At 39.7% G+C, this 19,313-nt stretch overlaps 2 protein-coding genes across 3 annotated transcripts in view; both read right to left on the bottom strand.

Annotated features, from left to right (window-relative positions):
- Window positions 1-7,027, bottom strand: part of aldocb (aldolase C, fructose-bisphosphate, b) — a 28,335-nt gene extending 21,308 nt beyond the window's left edge. Inside the window, exon 1 of the mRNA XM_062049247.1 lies at window positions 6,883-7,027. The gene's annotated coding sequence lies outside the window, so the exon portion shown is untranslated. The remainder of the gene's footprint in view (window positions 1-6,882) is intronic.
- A 2,859-nt stretch (window positions 7,028-9,886) lies between these two features.
- Window positions 9,887-19,313, bottom strand: part of rskrb (ribosomal protein S6 kinase related b) — a 30,902-nt gene continuing 21,475 nt past the window's right edge. For both annotated transcript variants that reach the window (XM_062049241.1, XM_062049242.1), the window contains exons 8-13: window positions 18,648-18,675; window positions 18,392-18,481; window positions 18,186-18,274; window positions 14,466-14,576; window positions 14,292-14,405; window positions 9,887-14,229 (exon numbers count right to left, since the gene is read on the bottom strand). In XM_062049241.1, the coding sequence (XP_061905225.1) occupies window positions 14,026-14,229; window positions 14,292-14,405; window positions 14,466-14,576; window positions 18,186-18,274; window positions 18,392-18,481; window positions 18,648-18,675 (636 nt within the window). In that variant the 3' untranslated portion in view covers window positions 9,887-14,025. The remainder of the gene's footprint in view (window positions 14,230-14,291; window positions 14,406-14,465; window positions 14,577-18,185; window positions 18,275-18,391; window positions 18,482-18,647; window positions 18,676-19,313) is intronic.

Here is a 19,313-nt window from a genome sequence, read left to right as displayed (position 1 = left end):
GTGGGGCCCTCAGGTGGTCAGGGAGAGCATTCCACAGATTGGAATAAATAAAAAGATAATAAATAAATAAATAAAAATAAAAACTAGAACAGCCAAAAAGCTGTAACTAGTATGCATATATCTAAAAAAAGGCTTTTTTTTTTTTTTAAAAAAGAAGGGCTTTTAAGCCTTTTTTAAAAGCATCCACAGTCTGCGGAGCAGAAAGCCCGGTCTCCCATTGTTCGTAGCTTTGTTGGAGGAGGTTAGCCTGTCCGGAGCGGAGGTGTCGTGTGGAGGATTTGGGGGTGAGTAGTTCTTTGAGGTAGAGGGGGGCATTTCTATGGAGGCACTGGTGGGTTAGCAGGGAGACTTTGAATTCAATCCTGAGTGGAACAGGAAGCCAGTGAAGGGATTTGAGAATTGGTGTGATGTGGTCATATTTCCGCTCTCTCATCATATTATAGCGGCTTTGTGTGCCAATGTTGACAGGATCGACTGAAGTTTCCTACCTCTTTAAACTTTATTCATAAACCATGCCTCTCACCTGGATAGTAGAAGGATGAAGAGGTATTCCGACAAGTTGGTACACTTTGACAGCCAATTTATACCCGGGAATTGTGATAACGACAAGAAAAGACATTTGGTTCCACCCCCCTTTTTTTTTGGCGAGGATTATGAGTCATTTTTCAACTCAACGGGACTATATCGACTCTGGTCGCTAACATTAGCATTATCATTTTGATTTGAGCATCGGAAGTCACTTACTAGTTTAGCAGGAACAAAGCCAAGGCAGTATCGGTCTGAAATCCCTCGTCTTTGAGCTCAGGCCAGCGAGTGAAAGCCGGGACAATGTTGATCCTTGACTGTCTTTGTATCCGGGTGGCTTACGTTTTTCTTTTTTTCTATCGCCACAGACAAAACTTTACGTTTCTTTGGTTGCTTAGCAGCTTCGACCCAGTCACATAATATCTACGGCTTTTCACACACACAAGTGAATGCAAGGCATACTTAGTCAACAGCCATACAGGTCACACTCAACCTCCTCATGCTCTCTCAGGGAGAGCATGTTCCAAATTCCAAGCTGCTGTTTTGAGGCATGTTAAAAAAAATAATGCACTTTGTGACTTCAATAATAAATATGAGTTGATTTATTTTGGAAAACCTTGTTACATTGTTTAATGCATCCAGCGAGGCATCGCAACAAAATTAGGCATAATAATGTGTTAATTCCACGACTGTATACATCGGTTGATATCGGAATCGGTAATTAAGAGTTGGACAATATCGGAATATCGGCAAAAAAGCCATTATCGGACATCTCTAAACCTTAATGGATGTTTTTTTAAGGGCTCTATAGGCAGAATATAGGCTCCAACGTAAGCAGACTTTTGATCGCATATATTTAATATTTAGAATGCACTAAAAAAAAAAACATACATCCGTCTTCATGTCTTTCATAAGGATTGTGAACGATAAGAACACACAGAAAAAAGTGTGCAGTCACCACAACGCAAAGGTCACTCGCTTCACGCAGGTGAGCCCGGCGAGGTCACACCTGCATGAAAGTGTGTGTTTACAGTTGGTGCCCGCTACAATGCCAACGTGCTTGTGTGCGGACAAAAACACACGCTCAGCAAATACACGTAAAAAACAAAAAAAAGTGCGCTTTCACCATTTGTTGCATAAAAAGTGTTGCGCACTCTCAGTGGAAACACAAGGTAGTTATTATGTACACGTATTTCACTAGTATTAGTATGGATATTATTGTTATGCTCAACTAAGAATATGCTGGTGACAAACGTCTCGCGGTAAACACGTCGCATAGCCAGGATGGGGCGGCGGTAAAGACAACGCGGGGGCTTAGGGGGTTAAGAGAGGGGAGGAGCCTGTTGCACAGGGCCTGAAGGCCACTTCTGCACTGCGACATCGACTTGCAACACTTGCCTCCTCCTCCCTCCATGACATCACATTAGAATCAACTAGAAAGCACCTGTACTCTACACCATTACTTCCTCATAGGAGTCATGTACGATTCCCTGTTAAAGAAAAAAGAACTATCAACATATTAACAATAAAGCTGGAATTGGAATGACTAACCAACTCATGTTCACATCAGGCATCATTTTAGTATCTAATATACGTTATTAAACGCATCACTGTGTGATTCTGATTCTTATTATTTGGTGTACAATGATAATAAAACCTTTTCAGAACAGGCGAGAGGTTGCAAAAGCTTCTCTTAGCTGCTGGCTTACTTATTATGACTTATACGAGTGCAGTGTTGGCCTAAAAAACGTCTTTTTAAAAATGCATTTTTACAATTTTATTTACAAAAATCACAGAATGTTAGTCAATAAAAGAAAATGGAGCAACTCCAACTCAAGCCCAGCTTTACAGTACTTAGCAATCAAGAAGATGTACGCATATAATACTAAAATAACAGCAACACCATCAATAATAATTATATCAACAATAATGGTTGTTTCATGTTTTTAATCCAAAACCTGATGCCTACGGAGCCCCTAAAGGGACATGGGGGAAAACATTTTTTATATAATTTATTTATTTTTAGACATGTCTCTCGTGCGCACGAGAAACTTTTTATAAAGTTATAAAAAATAAAAATAATTTTTAAAAATAATTTATTGTTTTAGACATGTATCACGTGCACACAAGATAGTTTCTCGTGCACACGAGATACATGTCTAAAAAATAAAATTATTTTAAATAACTTTATAAAAAGTTTCTCGTGCGCACGAGATACATGTCTAAAAAATTTTTTTTTTTAAAAATATATATAAACAAATACATTTCCCCCATGTCCCTTTAGGGGCTCCGTAGATTCCTCCCCAAAAAAGAAAAAAAATATATTTTTAATTTAATCGATTTTTTGAAATATTTAGAATCAGAATAATTAAAAATTAGGATTTGGATGTGAATTGTTTTTTGAGCACACCTATTAATAATAATAACGACAATAATAATATCAATAATGATTGTTTAATGCTATTATTCCAATAAGTGATTATTAAAAAAAAAAGGTAAGTGTTTATAAAAAAAACATTTTGGTAAAAAAAAAAAAGAAGCCTTTTTTCTTTTAAATCAATTCTCGAAAATGATTAAATCAACTTAGAATCGGAATAGAAAAATAAAAAATGTGCAATTTGGATGTGAATCGATTTTTTGAGCACCCCTAATAGTACTATCAATTATTGTTTAATGTTGTTAATCAAAAATTGTATTCTTAATTTTTTTTTTTCAATCAGAATATATTTAAAACAATCCCAATTTGAATGTGAATTGATTTTTTTGGAGCACCCTGGTAGTAATATCAATAATTGTTTAAATACATTTTTTTTATTCTTAAAAAAAAAAAATATATATATATATATATATATATATATATACAGTATATATATATTTAAAAAAATAAAAAACTTTTTTTAAATCCAATTCTTAAAAATTACGAATTGATTTAGAATGGGAATAAATAAAAAATTGCGATTTGGATGTGAATCGATTTTTTTGAACACCCCTAATAATAATAATAATAATAATAATAATAATAATTGTGTAATGTTTAATCAAAAATCTGATTCTTAAAAAATTATAATAATTTAAAAAAAAAATCAAATTCTTGAAATATGAATAGCAATAAATAAAAATTGTGATTTGAATGTGAATCAATTTTTGGAGCACACTTTCACTATGTGAAGAATGGCGTCTTGGAGGAATTGAGGTAAAAATGGGGTGTAGTAGTCTGCTGCAACCACCAGAGGCACTGTGTTAGGTATGGAATCTTATTCTATAAAAAAAAACCCGATGGTACAACTCCACTGGCCAACATATTTCTGATCAATGATATATAACATTTTGAGATGTCAAATTTAACAATGCTTCAAAATAAACCCAGACGGACCTTTGAATAACATTAATCACATTTTGAGAAAATCAATTATGTATATTCAGTCAAATATTTTACAAAAATTCTAACAATAAAAAATGTATGTGTGTCAAAATATTGGTGCATTTTTAAAGCTAATTAAAAGTAATTTACTGTTGTTATTTTTAGTAACATCTTGTATAACAACAATTTCTGTCTCAGTGCTTCTAATGTGATTGATGTTGTATTGCTTCCCTTCACTGCTTCAGCCTGTTCTGTCTAAAAGATAAGACCCTTTTATATCCCCCGCACTTGCTCCTCTGCTTGGTTTTTCTTCCCCCCCCCTCGTCCCCCCATCTTTACACAGCGTAGAACCAAGAATTTTGTGATGCCGAAAATCACTCATTTTTATTCTATTTGTTATTTTGTCAAAGATTACTCTCCAAATGGCTTTCTTTTGTGATTGATGCTGCATTACTGCCTTTCCCCAATGTGCAACCATATTCTAACAATAAAAAATGTATTTGTGTGAAAATATTGGGGCATTTTAAAGCTAATTTAAAGTTATTATTTTAGTAACATCTTGTCTAACAACAATTTTTGTTTGAGTGCTTCTAATGTGATTGATGTTGTATTGCTTCCCTTCACTGCATTGGCCTGTTCTGTTTCTAAAAAGATAAGACCCTTTTATATTTCCCGCTTAATTCCCCGGGCTTGCTCCTTTGCTTGGTTTTTCTTACACCCCCCATCTTCCCACAGCGTAGAGCAAAGATTGTTGTGATGACGAAGATCACTCATTTTTTATTGTACTTGTTTTTCGGTCAAGGGTTACTCTCCAAATGGCTTTCTTTTGTGATTGATGCTGTATTACTGCATTTTCCCCAATGTGCAACCAAAACATTCCTGTTCACAATCAGCCTAGTTTATTGCTCATCCTCCTTCCTCCACCCCCAAAACGGGCTGCTTCTCACATCCCTAAAGCGGTTATAAAGATCTAGAAGCTTTTTTTTCCCATTTTATTTACCCTCGCGCTCTCTTCCTTTTTCCATCCGTAGTGTAGCCTTGCTTCTCCGTATACTGACGTCATGTGACATCTCAAATAAACACTTAGAAAGACTTTCTCAGGACATTTCTTTATTTAATAGGAACGACTCCAAAACACAATTCAAAAGTGTGAATAATCTGATTTAAAAAGTGAATAATTTGACAGCATTCATAATAATAAATAAATGGATTTTGCCAATCAACTGATCAAGGAAATTGATCCGAATGCTATAAATATATTCAGTAAAATATTTTACAAATATTGTAACAATAAAAAATGTATTTATATCTAAATATTGGGGCATCTTTAAAGCTAATTCCAAGTTATTATTTTAGTAACATCTTGTCTAACAACAATTTTTGTCTGAGTGCTTCTAATGTGATTGATGTTGTATTGCTTCCCTTCACTGCATTGGCCTGTTCTGTTTCTAAAAGATAAAACCCTTTGATATCTGCCGTTTAATTCCCTGGGCTTGCTCCTTTGCTTGGTTTTTCTTACATCCCCCACCCCCCATCTTCCCACAGCGTAGAGCAAAGATTGTTGTGATGACGAAGATCACAACATTGTATTGTATTTGTCTTTTAGTCAAGGGTTACTCTCCAAATGGCTTTCTTTTGTGATTGATGCTGTATTACTGCCTTTTACCCAATGTGCAACCAAAACATTCCTATTCACAATCAGTGTATTGCTCATCCTCCTTCCTCCACCCCCAAAACGGGCTGCTTCTCACATCCTAAAGCGGTTATAAAGATCTAGAAGCTTTTTTTATTTTATTTTATTTACCCTCACACTCTTTTCCTTTTTCCGTCCGCAGCTGACGTCATGTGGCATCTCAAATAAACACTTACAAGTCTTTAGCTTTCTTAGGACATTTCTTCATTTAATGGGAACAATTCCAAAACACAATTCAAATGGGTGAATAATCTGATTTTAAAAGTGAATCATTTGACAGCATTTATATCAACAAATAAATGGATTTTCCCAATCAACCGATCAAGGAAATTTATCCGAATGCTCAGGAGTGAGTCGGCAAATCCTACTCTGACGCGTGATCAGGTGTTCCATCATGGCCGCCTGCGCCACCTTCTCCACTTTGGAAGAGAGGGAGGGGGGGGGGGGGTTTAATGGCTCCCAGAGCTAAGAGCCAAAACGCTCAGTGGGCTCGGTTTCCCCGTCAAATGTGCGCCATCATCCTTCTTATTACTGCTCTTGTGCATCTCTTAAAAAGGGCAATATCCATCAATCCATGTTGACTTATATAGCCCTAAATCACCAGTGTCTCAAAGGGCTGCACAAGTCACAACGACAATAAAAACTCTGCAGCAAAATGGACGCCAAGCACAAAAAAAAGGTCATTAATCGTTTCCCTTTTTACACCTGACAATATGATGAGGTCTGGAATTTTTGCCCCCGCCTGTCCTTCGGAGGGTTGCCATGGAGACTGCCCGTCAACAGGCTCCAAAAAAGGTACAGAACCGCCGCTTTAAAAGACTACATAAGAGGTTCATATATATTAAGTTTAAAATGGACACCAGGGCAGGGAATACAGTATGTAACGTTGGCCCCGCCCACTTTCACAGAGGATGCGTACGTGCTTGGGGTCAGATACTCACGCGCGCGCACGAGCCTTTCCCATCGCGCGCACGCGCGCAGGTCACGATTTGTAAAAGGACGCAACAGGCATCCGTGAAGGTCAGCTCATTTTTCCTCCTTCCTCTTTTCTTCCGCCGACATCTCGAAGCGGGTATTTCTTTTTTTTTTCGACACACGGGTGATGTTTTGTCCAAAAAAAGCCGCGGGCGGTGAGCTATGAACGCTAAAAAAATAAATAAAAGACACTTGGCGACGTTAGCTGTCCGTCAAAAATGTTAGCTGCTAGCTAAACACCAGACGAGGGGCGTGGCCCCAGCATCACATTGCCGGGTTTAAAAACAAAAAAGAGAGGAGGTAGTTGAATAAAACAAATATTTCTTACCAGCAGCACGACGTACGAGCTCGGAGAAGAGAAGGCAGGTTAGGAGATGTCGAGGTGACGGGAGAGACTGTGCTGCAGAGCGACGTGACGCTTTACTAAAGCCAGTGGGGGGAGGGGCGGGGCTTAAACGCTGCGTCACGGCGGGAGGATGGGTGGTAATGCGCATGCGCCGGGCAGCATCAGTCAAATCGATGCACCAGCATCCTTTCATAAGCTCTCAATACAAAACTAAAGTCAAAATACAAAGGTTCATTATTAGGAGCGCTTTTTGACACTGAATTCATTTAACTTATTTATGTGACATCTCTAAATATCCTCGATCAGAAATATGTTTGGAGTTAAGACCATCACTTTTTTTATGATAGAAAATGAGCTGATGCCGAACACAGCGCCTCTGGTGGTTGCAGCAGAGTAGCACACTCCATTTTGTTCTGCCTGATTCCTTCAAGACAACGTTAATTAATCACAGTGCTTAAAAATAAACTCGCATACAAATCATACATTTAAATTTTTCCCCCTCCCGATTCTGAATCAATTCATATTTCTTGAGAGTTGATAAAAAAATAAGAATAACATTTTGGATTTAAAACATTAAACAATTGTTATTGGTATTAGTACTAGGGGTGCTCAAAAAGAGAGTCACATCCAAATTGTGTTTTTTTATTTATCCCGATTTTAAATTGATTAACAATTTTTTGAGAATTTAGTAAAAAAAAAAGTTTTTTAAAGTAACTTTTAAAAAAATAATCATATTTCAGATTATGAGACGGCAACTTGTCCAGGGTGTACCCCGCCTTCCGCCCGATTGTAGCTGAGATAGGCTCCAGCACCCCCCCCCCCCCCCACCCCCGATAGGGACAAGCGGTAAAAAAAATGGATGGATGGATATTTCAGATGAAAGTTAAAGTACCAATGATTGTCACACACACACACACACACTAGGTGTGGCGAAATTATTCTCTGCATTTGACCCATCACCCTTGATCACCCCCTGGGAGGTGAGGGGGGCAGTGAGCAGCAGCAGTGGCCGCGCCCGGGAATCATTTTTGGTGATTTAACCCCCAATTCCAAGCCTTGATGCTGAGTGCCAAGCAGGGAGGTAATGGCTCCCATTTTTTATAGTCTTTGGTATGACTCGGCCAGGGTTTGAACTCACAACCTACCCATCTCAGGGCGGACACTCTAACCACTAGGCCACTGAGTAGGTTAAAAACATTGATTAATTATTATTGCTAAAAAAAAAAATATATTCACTTATAAATCCCGATTTTTTATTTATTCCGATTCTAAAATCGATTAATCATTTTAAAGAAGTGGTAAATAAAAAAATATATATTTTTTGCAAATTTAATTATGTTACATGTAACAATTGACATTTTAGCACGCTAATATTAGCATGCTAGCTTTTTAATTTTTTTTTTACCCCCGGACACACCCCAGAGTAATATATTTTGGTACTTGACACATGCTACAGTTAGCATTTTAGCATTAATATGCTAGCTTTTTAGCACATTTTTTTCAGGTAGACACTTCAGTCATATTTTGGTACTTGATGCATGCTAATGAAAGCATGCTAGCATGTTAAACACATTTTTAAAGGTACACACTTCAGAGTAATATATTTTGGTACTTGACCCATGTTACAGTTGGCATTTTAGCATGTTAGCATTAATATGCTAGCTTTTTAGCAATTTTTTTTAGGTTTACACTTCAGTCATATTTTGGTACTTGATGCATGCTAGCGTTTTAAACACATTTTTAAGGTACACACCTCAGAGTAATACGTATTGGTACTTGACACATGTTACAGTTGGCATTTTAGCATGTTAGCATTAATATGCTATCTTTTAGCAATTTTTTTAGTTTTACACTTCAGTCATATTTTCAATCAATCAATGTTTACTTATATAGCCCTAAATCACGAGCACAAGCCACCACGACATTTTGGTACTTGATACATGCTAATAATAGCATGCTAGCATTTTAAACACATTTTTCAGATACACACCTTAGAGTAATATATTTTGGTACTTGACACATATGTTACAGTTGGCATTTTAGCACCCTAACATAAGCATGCTAGCTTTTTAAAAATGTTTTCCCCCTGTACACACCTCAGAGTAATATATTTTGGTACTTGACACATGTTACAGTTGGCATTTTAGCACGCTAACATCAGCATGCTGGCTTTTTAAATAGTTTTTTTCACCCGTACACACCTCAGAGTAATAGGTTTTGGTACTTGACACATGTTACAGTTGGCATTTTAGCACGCTAACATCAGCATGCTGGCTTTTTAAATAGTTTTTTTCACCCGTACACACCTCAGAGTAATATGTTTTGGTACTTGACACATGTTACAGTTGGCATTTTAGCACGCTAACATCAGCATGCTGGCTTTTTAAATAGTTTTTTTCACCCGTACACACCTCAGAGTAATATATTTTGGTACTTGACACATGTTACAGTTGGCATTTCAGCACCCTAACATTAGCATGCTAGCTTTTTAAACTTTTTTCCCCTGTACACACAGAGTAATGTATCTTGGTACTTGACACATGTTAGTTGGCATTTTAGCATGCTAACATTAGCATGCTAGCTTTTTAAAAATGTTTTACCCCATACACACGTCAGAGTAATATATTTTGGTACTTGACACATGTTACAATTAGCATTTTAGTGTCCTAACATTAGCATGCTAGCTTTTTTAGATAATTTAAAAGGGTATACAACTCAGTGTCATATATTTTGCTATATATATTTCACTAATGAAAACTATAAGCATGATATTGTTAGCATAGTTCGCTTTTTGGCTCACATCATTTGTTAATAGATGCTATCTAACCAGCGTGCTAACTGTTAGCATTTTATATCGACTTTGGCTCTTCAGCATTCACACAAAATTTTTACCAAAATTGCTTTTTCTAGTTTTTATGTCCAAGTGCAGCTGGGGTAGGCTCCAGCCCGCCTGGTTTTGAAGGTGAAAGCTATCAAATTGGCCCCCGCCTGCTGTGATTTGTCAGTCTGTGGCCCTCAGTGGATAAGGTTTGGGCACGGCTTGTCTACACAAGAATGTAATCTCTCCGCCGACGTGTCAAAACCTCCACACGTTGAGCAAACTACCAGCATCGTGTTGAAAGAGTCAACCTCCATGTTGAAATGTTCTAGAAAGTCGGGTCACGTAAGAAATCCCAGAAGCACCTTTGGTAAGATTGCAGGTTTAGTGCAGTTCCAAAAACACATGTAGTACGTGTAGAAAGGATTCGTTCTTTAATAAACAAGCAATGTCATAACAAAACAAAAGGACCACTCGTGAGGCGTTCAGGTGCATCAGGACAAGTGCATTAGAAAAAGAGCAGTGTCTCAAGTAAAGGCAAGTAAATGCTCCCCTGAGTCGCTGGTGATAAAACACGGCAGGATGTTCAAAAGGTATGCGTGGTTATTTACACATGGGAAACAGGTGGGCACGTTTATACGACCATTTCAAAGTAAACAAGCAAAACATAATTCTTGCATGAGGAAGACAAAAACATCAAGTATGGTGTTCCTTTCTTGGCGTGCTCAGCTTGATTAAAGTTCCCATTGTCAGTGGGAACAAAAACAAAAGCTTTATCTTTCTTCTTCTTGCACAAGCCAGAATGTTAGCCAGGCTACCAGGACGTTAGCCACAGCTACCAGAAAAAAATTTGCCGGTCTACCGGGAAGTTAGCCACGGCAAGCAGGAAGTTGGAAAGTCTGCCAGAAATTTACCAGGCTGCCGGGAAGTTACAAAGGCCTCCAGGAAGTTAGCCAGGCTACCAGGAAATTAGCCAGGAAGTAAGCCAAGCTGCCAGGATATTAGCCACGGCTATTAGGAAACTAGCCAGTCCACCAGGAAGTTAGCCAGGCTGACAGGAAGTAGTACAAGCTACCAGGATGTTAGCCATGGCTATTAGGAAATTAGCCAGGCTACCAAAATATTTGCCAGGCTACCAAAAAATTTGCCAGGCTAACAGGATATTAGCCAGGCTACCAGGAAGTTAGCCACGGCTACCAGGAAATTAGCCAGGCTACCAGGTAGTTAGCCACGGCTACCAAGATGTTTGCCTGACTGCCAGGGAGTTAGCCAGACTAACATGATGTTAGCCAGTCTACCAGGAAATTAGCCAGACTACCAGGTAGTTAGCCGCGGCTACTAGGAAGTTAGCCAGACTACCTGGTCGTTAGCCGCGGCTACCAGGATGTAAGCCATTCTACCTGGAAATTTACTAGGAAGTAAGCCAGGCTACCAGGAAATGTGCCAGAAAGTAAGCCAGGTTATCAGGAAGTTTGCTAGACTACCAGGATGTTAATCACGGCTATTAGTAAATTAGCCACGGCTACTAGGAAATTAACCTGGAAGTAAGCCAAGTTACCAGGATGTTAGCCACAACTATTAGGAAATTAGCCAGGCTACCAGGATGTTTGCTTGGCTGCCAGGGAGTTAGCCAGACTAACAGGATATTAGTCAGTCTTCCAGGAAGTTAGCCAGACTACCAGGTAGTTAGCCGCGGCTACTAGGAAGTTAGCCAGACTACCAGGTCGTTAGCCACGGCTACCAGGATGTTAGCCATTCTACCAGGAAATTTACTAGGAAGTAAGCCAGGCTACCAGGAAATGTGCCAGAAAGTAAGCCAGGTTACCAGGAAGTTTGCTAGACTACCAGGATGTTAATCACGGCTATTAGTAAATTAGCCACGGCTACTAGGAAATTAACCTGGAAGTAAGCCAAGTTACCAGGATGTTAGCCACAACTATTAGGAAATTAGCCAGGCTACCAGGATGTTTGCTTGGCTGCCAGGGAGTTAGCCAGACTAACAGGATATTAGTCAGTCTTCCAGGAAGTTAGCCAGACAACCAGGTCGTTAGCCGCGGCTACCAGGATGTTAGCCACGACTATTAGGAATTTAGCCATTCTACCAGGAAATTTGCCAGGAAGTTTGCTAGACTACCAGGATGTTAATCACGGCTATTAAGAATTTAGCCAGGCTACCAGGAAATTTGCCAGGAAGTAAGCCAGGTTACCAGGAAGTTTGCCTGACTACCAGGATGTTATTCATGGCTATTAGTAAATTAGCCAGGCTACCAGAAAATTAGCCACGGCTACTAGGAAATTAACCTGGAAGTAAGCCAAGTTACCAGGATGTTAGCCACAACTATTAGGAAATTAGCCAGGCTACCAGGATGCTTGCTTGGCTGCCAGGGAGTTAGCCAGACTAACAGGATATTAGTCAGTCTTCCAGGAAGTTAGCCAGACTACCAGGTAGTTAGCCACAGCTACTAGGAAGTTAGCCAGACTACCAGGTAGTTAGCCACAGCTACTAGGAAGTTAGCCAGACAACCAGGTAGTTAGCCACAGCTACTAGGAAGTTAGCCAGACTACCAGGTAGTTAGCCACAGCTACTAGAAAGTTAGCCAGACTACCAGGTAGTTAGCCACAGCTACTAGGAAGTTAGCCAGACTACCAGGTAGTTAGCCACAGCTGCTAGGAAGTTAGCCAGACTACCAGGTAGTTAGCCACAGCTGCTAGGAAGTTAGCCAGACCATAGACATCTTATAAGTAGACGCAGCATTGGCTGCTGTGACGCGAGAAATTGGGCCGCCATCTTGAAGTGGTGATGAGGAGCCGGCGAGCAGCCTAAACTGACAGTTGACAGGTAGAAAACAAAGATGGTGTTCAGCGTTTTCCTGCTTGAATGAACGGACGGTTGAAAATAGGAATCGGGGGGATTACTTTTCACAAGTAAGATTTAACATTAACGTACTATTGGTTGTATTTTGTGAAAATAATTTTGAGTTGAGAAGGAGCAAAGATCTTCAATAGTACTGAAATCGTAGCCACTAGCAAACAAGAGTATGACCATAATAGAATTGCTTGTCAATGGAATTAATTACATTTAAAAATGTCATACTTGTCATGCCTTCAGTGTGCATATTGTATATAGTTCTCTGCAAACCTATGAAATGTTCTATTTTGTCTTCATTATTTTGTCAGAATGCACCAGAATGCTTCATTTGTATGTGAAAATCACAAATAAATCTTCTGGGGGAGGATGACCCCCCTACAGGGGGTCAGTTTACAAACTTTCAGCCCCACCTAAAACAAAACTCACCAGCCGCCACTGATTATGATGCATTCTCATTTTAGGCAAAGTATAAGACAATACTTTCTTAACAGTATAATTGTAACCAGGAATAAGTCTTCAAATCACAATATTCAAATACTAACATTGTTGGGTAAGACAGCATTTGGTTTTATTCTGAATCCAGTGAAACAGATTGGTGGTTTTAGCTGATATAAAGACTTTCAGGTGTTTATATATTTGTTTATGTTGAAGTATTTGGCAGACGCTTTTATCCAAAGCGACATACATAAAAAATACATATATAACAATCAATGTAAACATGATCATTTAAGGGAAGAATGTAATACAAAATATCAATACAAAGTGTCAAGACAGAATAAACTCTCTGCTGCTGCAGCAACAGAGTTACAGTCTATAAGATATATAGATATCTAATGTATTCATACATTATTTATGTAGCATGTATATATAACCTAATCATATTGTTTCTTCAACTTAAAAATAGCTTTTTTCCCCCTTTCTTGGATTATATTCCCAGTTTTGACCTCGGACGTCTGGTCACTTATAGAATATAAGAATATTCTATTACTATTAAGCAAACTATGAATAATAAAACATGTGTCCTTTATCATAGCTACAGGTAAGACAAAAAAGCGCGTGAAAATGAGTAGTATTCAGTGAGGTAAGATGACAGTTCATTGCTCCTGCCACATGTATTGCACTGAGTGGAGCGGATCACCACTCCAAGATGGCGGCCCCGCGTCTCGTCAGCGCCAGTAGCGCTCCATGCTGCGTACCCTTATAAGATGTCTAGCGTTGTGACGTAAGAGAAGATGTGACGCAACCAGGAAGTCTGGTGGTAAGGTTAGAGACCCGGTACAGTTTAGGCATGAATGGCGCAGCGACACAAAGAAGAGGAAGGCCACAGAGTAGACGTAGGACAACAATGGCGGACATCTTTCTTCTTGACGTGTGTAGCTCCGCCCACCTCACAAGCGGCGTTATGAAGCACGTTTAAAGAGTTGGTGGCGTACCGACCTCACACAAACACCTCCCTGTGCGGACCTTCTTCCTGTGCGCGCCACAGAAACTTGGCCTGACTTTGCACGTGGCGGTCCGGATGCGTGTCGGGCGGGCCGAGCAGCGAGTCGTAGTCGAAGCCCTTGAGCGGCTGCAGCGACAACGTCAGGCCTCGGCGAGCTTTGGCCGCACGATCCGGCCGCTCCCTCAGCTCCAGAATCACCTGCAAAGACGGGGGAGCAGACTTTGTAGCAGGAAAGTTGTGACCCAAACACGTGGAGTTACCTCCACAGGGTGGCGCTGCATCAGGCCCTGGTCGAAAGTCAGCCCGCGGAAGAAGGTCTGACGTTGGAAGCGATCCAGGGTGCGCAGCCGGCGGGCGGGCGTCTTGCACAGCAGCTGGGATCAGAGGCGTGTTACCACGCTGCGGCGCTGAGGGTCACGTGTTTGTGCAGTTACCTCGGTGACCAGCATGGCCAGCGGGGGGCTGAGGCCGAGGGGCATCTCGTAGGGGAAGGACCGGACCCTCCTCAGCATGCCACAGTGGTCTGCTTCTGCTGCCACCGGGAACTGAGGAGCACACGGAGTCAGCACCAGTACCTGTGCTAGCCACCGGGGGCAGTGTTTGCATGATGCTACCACAGGGGCGTCCAAAGTTTTTAACAGCGATACAACACAATATAGGTCAATCAATAAACGCTAAACTATCTAAACACAACATCCCCTGAAGAGCAGGGGAACCTGCGAAACAGGCTTGTGGGGATGGAATAGCCTCCGTGTTTTTTCCTGACCTAACGTAATTACAACCTCCATATTTGAGCTTTTTGTTATGGGTAAAAGCATATTCAACCTCATTTTGCCCTAAATTACTCATTTACAAGCATAAAAATGGCTCAATGACCCATAAACTACCCCAAAACAATCAGACTGCGTTGTTCAGTATCGTGGCCACTGATTGGCTCAGCCTCAGCCAGCGTTACTTTTTTTATTTCCTTTTTCAGGCAGCATTTCTAACATTAGCATGCTGACTTTTTTAGCCAATTTTGCAGCCAAACACCTGAGACTCATATACCTTAAGTTGGTACTTTACACACGCTAACTGTTGGAATGCTAACGTTACCATTCTAGCATCAGCATGCTCACTTTTAAGCCAATTTTACACCTTAGAGCAGGGGTCCCCAAACAATTTAGTGGAATAGCCTTCATTTCTAAGAACAAGAATAGACTGTGGAGTTTCAGATGAAAGTTCTCTTTTTCTGGCCATTTTGAGCATTTAATTGACCCCACAAATGTGATGCTCCAGAAAGTCAATCTGCTCAAAGGAAGGTCAGTTTTGTAGCTTCTGTAACGAGCTAAAGTGTTTTCAGATGTGTGAACATGATTGCACAAGGGTTTTCTAATCATCAATTAGCCTTCTGAGCCAATGAGCAAACACATTGTACCATTAGAACACTGGAGTGATAGTTGCTGGAAATGGGCCTCTATACACCTATGTAGATATTGCACCAAAAAGCAGACATTTGCAGCTAGAATAGTCATTTAGCACATTAGCAATGTATAGAGTGTATTTCTTTCAAGTTAAGACTAGTTTAAAGTTATCTTCATTGAAAAGTACAGTGCTTTTCCTTCAAAAATAAGGACATTTACATGTGACCCCAAACTTTTGAACGGTAGTGTATATTTATATATATATATATATACACACATATATACACATACATACATATATATATATACACATATATGTATATATATATATATATATATATATATATATATATATATATATATATATACACACATTGTCTTTATAGTCCGTTTTGTCATTTAACATCAATTAACATTGATGTTCATCAACATTTAACATTGTCACGTTATCGATGGGAAAATTAATTTTTAGACAATATGATTTGCCTGAGCGGCTAGGAGACACCGAGAGTAACAAGCGGTAGAAAGTGGATTAGAAAGGACTTCCCGTGGGCCGGATTTTGGTTGCTGGGGGGCCGGATTCTGCCCGCGGGCCGTAGTTTGGGGACTTTGCCTTAGCGTCATCTAACTTGGTGTTTGACACATGCTAACTTTTAAACCAATTTTCCAGCCAAACACCTCAGTCATATAACGTGTGTTTGTGTTTGACACATGCTAACTGTTAACATGATAATGTTAACGTGTTAGCATGCTAACATTGCCATGTTATTTTTTATAACAAACTTTTACACACGTTTGCTCCATAGTCATATGACTTGGTACTTGACGCATTCTAACTGTTAGCATGCTGGCATTAGCATGCTAACTTTGTAAGCCAATTTTACAGACAAACACCTCAAAGTCATATAACTTGGTACTTGACACATGCTAACCGTTTAGCAAATTTGACATGTGTATGCTTTATAGACATCTGACTTGGTGCTTGACACATTTTAACTGTTAGCATTTATGTTTGGCTCGCTAAAATTAGCATGTTAACTTTTTTAAGCAAATTTTACATGTGTACGCTTCATAGTCATACGACTTGGTACTTGACACATTCTAACTGTTAGCATGCTACCCTTTTAAGCCAATTTTAAAGCCAAACACCTCATACAGTATAACTTGGTACGTCACACATGCTAACTGTGTATGCTTCATGACTTGGTACTTGACGCATTCTAACTGTTAGCTAACTTTTTTAGCAAATTTTACAACCAAACACCTTAGAGTCATTTACCTTACTTACTTTTATTTAATTTTTTTAGCAAATTTTACATGCGTACACTTAAGTCATATAACTTTTTTTTATTTATTTGTATTTTTATTTTAAACAACATAAAAAAAGACAAGATACACTTACCATTAGTGCATCAACCCAAGAAAACCCTCCCTACCCCATTCACATTCATCCACACTCATTAGGGGCTGTCTCTTTCTGTTATTAAAACAAACTTCTGGTTCCTGCAATATAGAATAATACAGTCTGCAAGGGATACAGTCTTTAGAGCACACATGGTGCTGGTCCACTAACATTTTCATTAATTACTATTTTTTTATGTAATTGTTTTTATATTGCTTTACTTTCAAACAAAACAAACAAAGGACCTTAACTTCACCAGACCGGGTTGTCAATGAAATGAGATTGTTCAAAAGGGTTCTTAAAAGCAGGTCCAGTTCAGATCAGGCTCAGTCATATAACTTGCTACTTGACACATTCTAACTGTCACATTCATGTTTGGCTTGCACGTTTCAGCATTCACTCGCAATTTCTCCCAAAATTGCATGTTGTAGTTTTTTGTAATGTTATAATTTTTGGATGATAACTGTTAGCATGCTAACATTAATATATTAGCATGCTTACATTAGCATGCTAACGTTTTAATTTTTCTTAAAGCAAATTTTACATGAGTATGCTTCATAGTCATACGATTTGGTACTTGACGCATTCTAACTGTTAGCATGCTAACGCTAGCATACATGTACGGGTTGCGCATTTTAGCGGGTTGCGCAGTTCAGAGTTTAAAGTTGAAAATCAAGACTCAAAACACACCTATTCCTGACTGCTTATTCATTGTAATCATCTTATCTTATCTATCTTTGTTGTTGTTGTTGTTTTTATCCAATTTGATTTTATTGTTTTGATTTTGTACGGTGTCCTTGAGTGCCCAGAAAGGCGCCTTATAAGTCAAATGTATTATTATTATTATTATTATCATTAAAGGCAATTTCTCCCAACATTGCATATTCTATTTTTTGGTGTTATTTTCTAATCCAAGATGTTTGCATTTTGTCTTTAGAATGCGTGTCGAGCCAATAAAAAACAAGCTACGGGCCTTGACTCATGCTAATTGTTAGCATGCTAATTTTTTATTTTTATTTTTAGCAAATTTTACATGTCATACGACTTGGTACTTGATGCATTCTGTTAGCATGCTAACATGAACATATTAGCATGCAAATTTATTTTTTTTAGCAAATTTGACATGTGTACGCTTCATAGTCATACGACTTGCTATTTGACGCATTCTAAGTGTTAGCATGCTAACGCTAGCATACATGTTCGGGTTGCGCATTTTAGCGGTTTGCGCAGTTCAGCGTTCACAGGCAATTTCTCCCAAAATTGCACTTTTGACACCCCTGTGCTATGAGATCCTGTGACGCAGCATTGCATCATTCTTAGTTTCTCTGTGTCATGCCACAAGGCGTCACCTTTCCAACAGCCAATGAGAAGAGGAGGATTCCGAGAGACCACCAATCGGCCGCGTGGTTGTAAGGACCGCCGCTCAGCACCTCGGGGGCTGCAGAGCAGACAGAGCATGCACTCGCCTTACATTTGCGTCACATAAAACATCCGCAATTCAGCTCGTGGGGCAGGAAGAAGATTTTTGCGGATGTTCCGGAACATTCCTCCTCACCCATATACTGGATGGTGCCACAGATGGTAAACGCTCGTCCTCCTCGCTCCAGACGACGAGACAAACCAAAGTCAGCTAAGCGGAGGTGACCTGCAACGCACCATTATTCTCTTCTTATGATTCTTCTACTGTTCTCACACAGGATGACAAGATTCACTTTCAAATGTAAATGATCAATACTCACAAGTGAGTATTGATAATAAATGAAACAAAGCAGCACAAGGCCGCCCTCTGCTGGCAGAACATGGTCACTCACCTTCATCTGTCAGCAGGATGTTCTCCATCTGGAGGATGACAAACAATTTGAGACTTTTAGGGTCCGTTAGTCTTGACAAATAAAACATTCAGAGGACAAAGTCTTTTTTTAGAGCAGGGGTGTCCAAACTTGGTCCACTGAGGGCCTCTCATATATATATATATTATTTTTAACCTTTAGGGCTCCCCTCAAGTTTGGTCCTGCAAGGCCCTCAGTCATAAAAATCCCAAAGGGCCTTTGTTGAGGATCTAGCAGAGAAAGCTGAGTGTGCAGCTGCACAAGGTGAGTTAAATACGATTTACGAGATCACAAAGCAACTCACAGGCAAGTACACCAGCCAGCCGGCCCCTGCCAAAGATAAGCAAGGCTACATCCTCACCACTGAGAGTGACCAGATCTTGAGATGGGTTGAGCATTTCCGTGAGGTACTGGACTGCCCTGAGCCGGATGATCCTGCCAACCCTTCACCAGCAGAAAGTGTCCTTGACCCATGGAGACCACCCCCCCAAGTAAGGAAGAGGTCAAACTTGCCATCAAAGCCTTGAAGAATGGGAAAGCCGCCGGCATAGACTATGTCCATGCAGAGATGCTGAAAGCTGACCTTAACACCTCCGTCAATGTGCTTACTCATCTCTTTAAAGACATCTGGGAGAAGGAAGTAATACC

The sequence above is a fragment of the Entelurus aequoreus genome, linkage group LG05 (genome assembly GCF_033978785.1).
Source record: "Entelurus aequoreus isolate RoL-2023_Sb linkage group LG05, RoL_Eaeq_v1.1, whole genome shotgun sequence".
NCBI classification, from domain to species: Eukaryota; Metazoa; Chordata; class Actinopteri; order Syngnathiformes; family Syngnathidae; genus Entelurus; species Entelurus aequoreus.
This window is presented reverse-complemented; position numbering and strand designations above follow the sequence as displayed.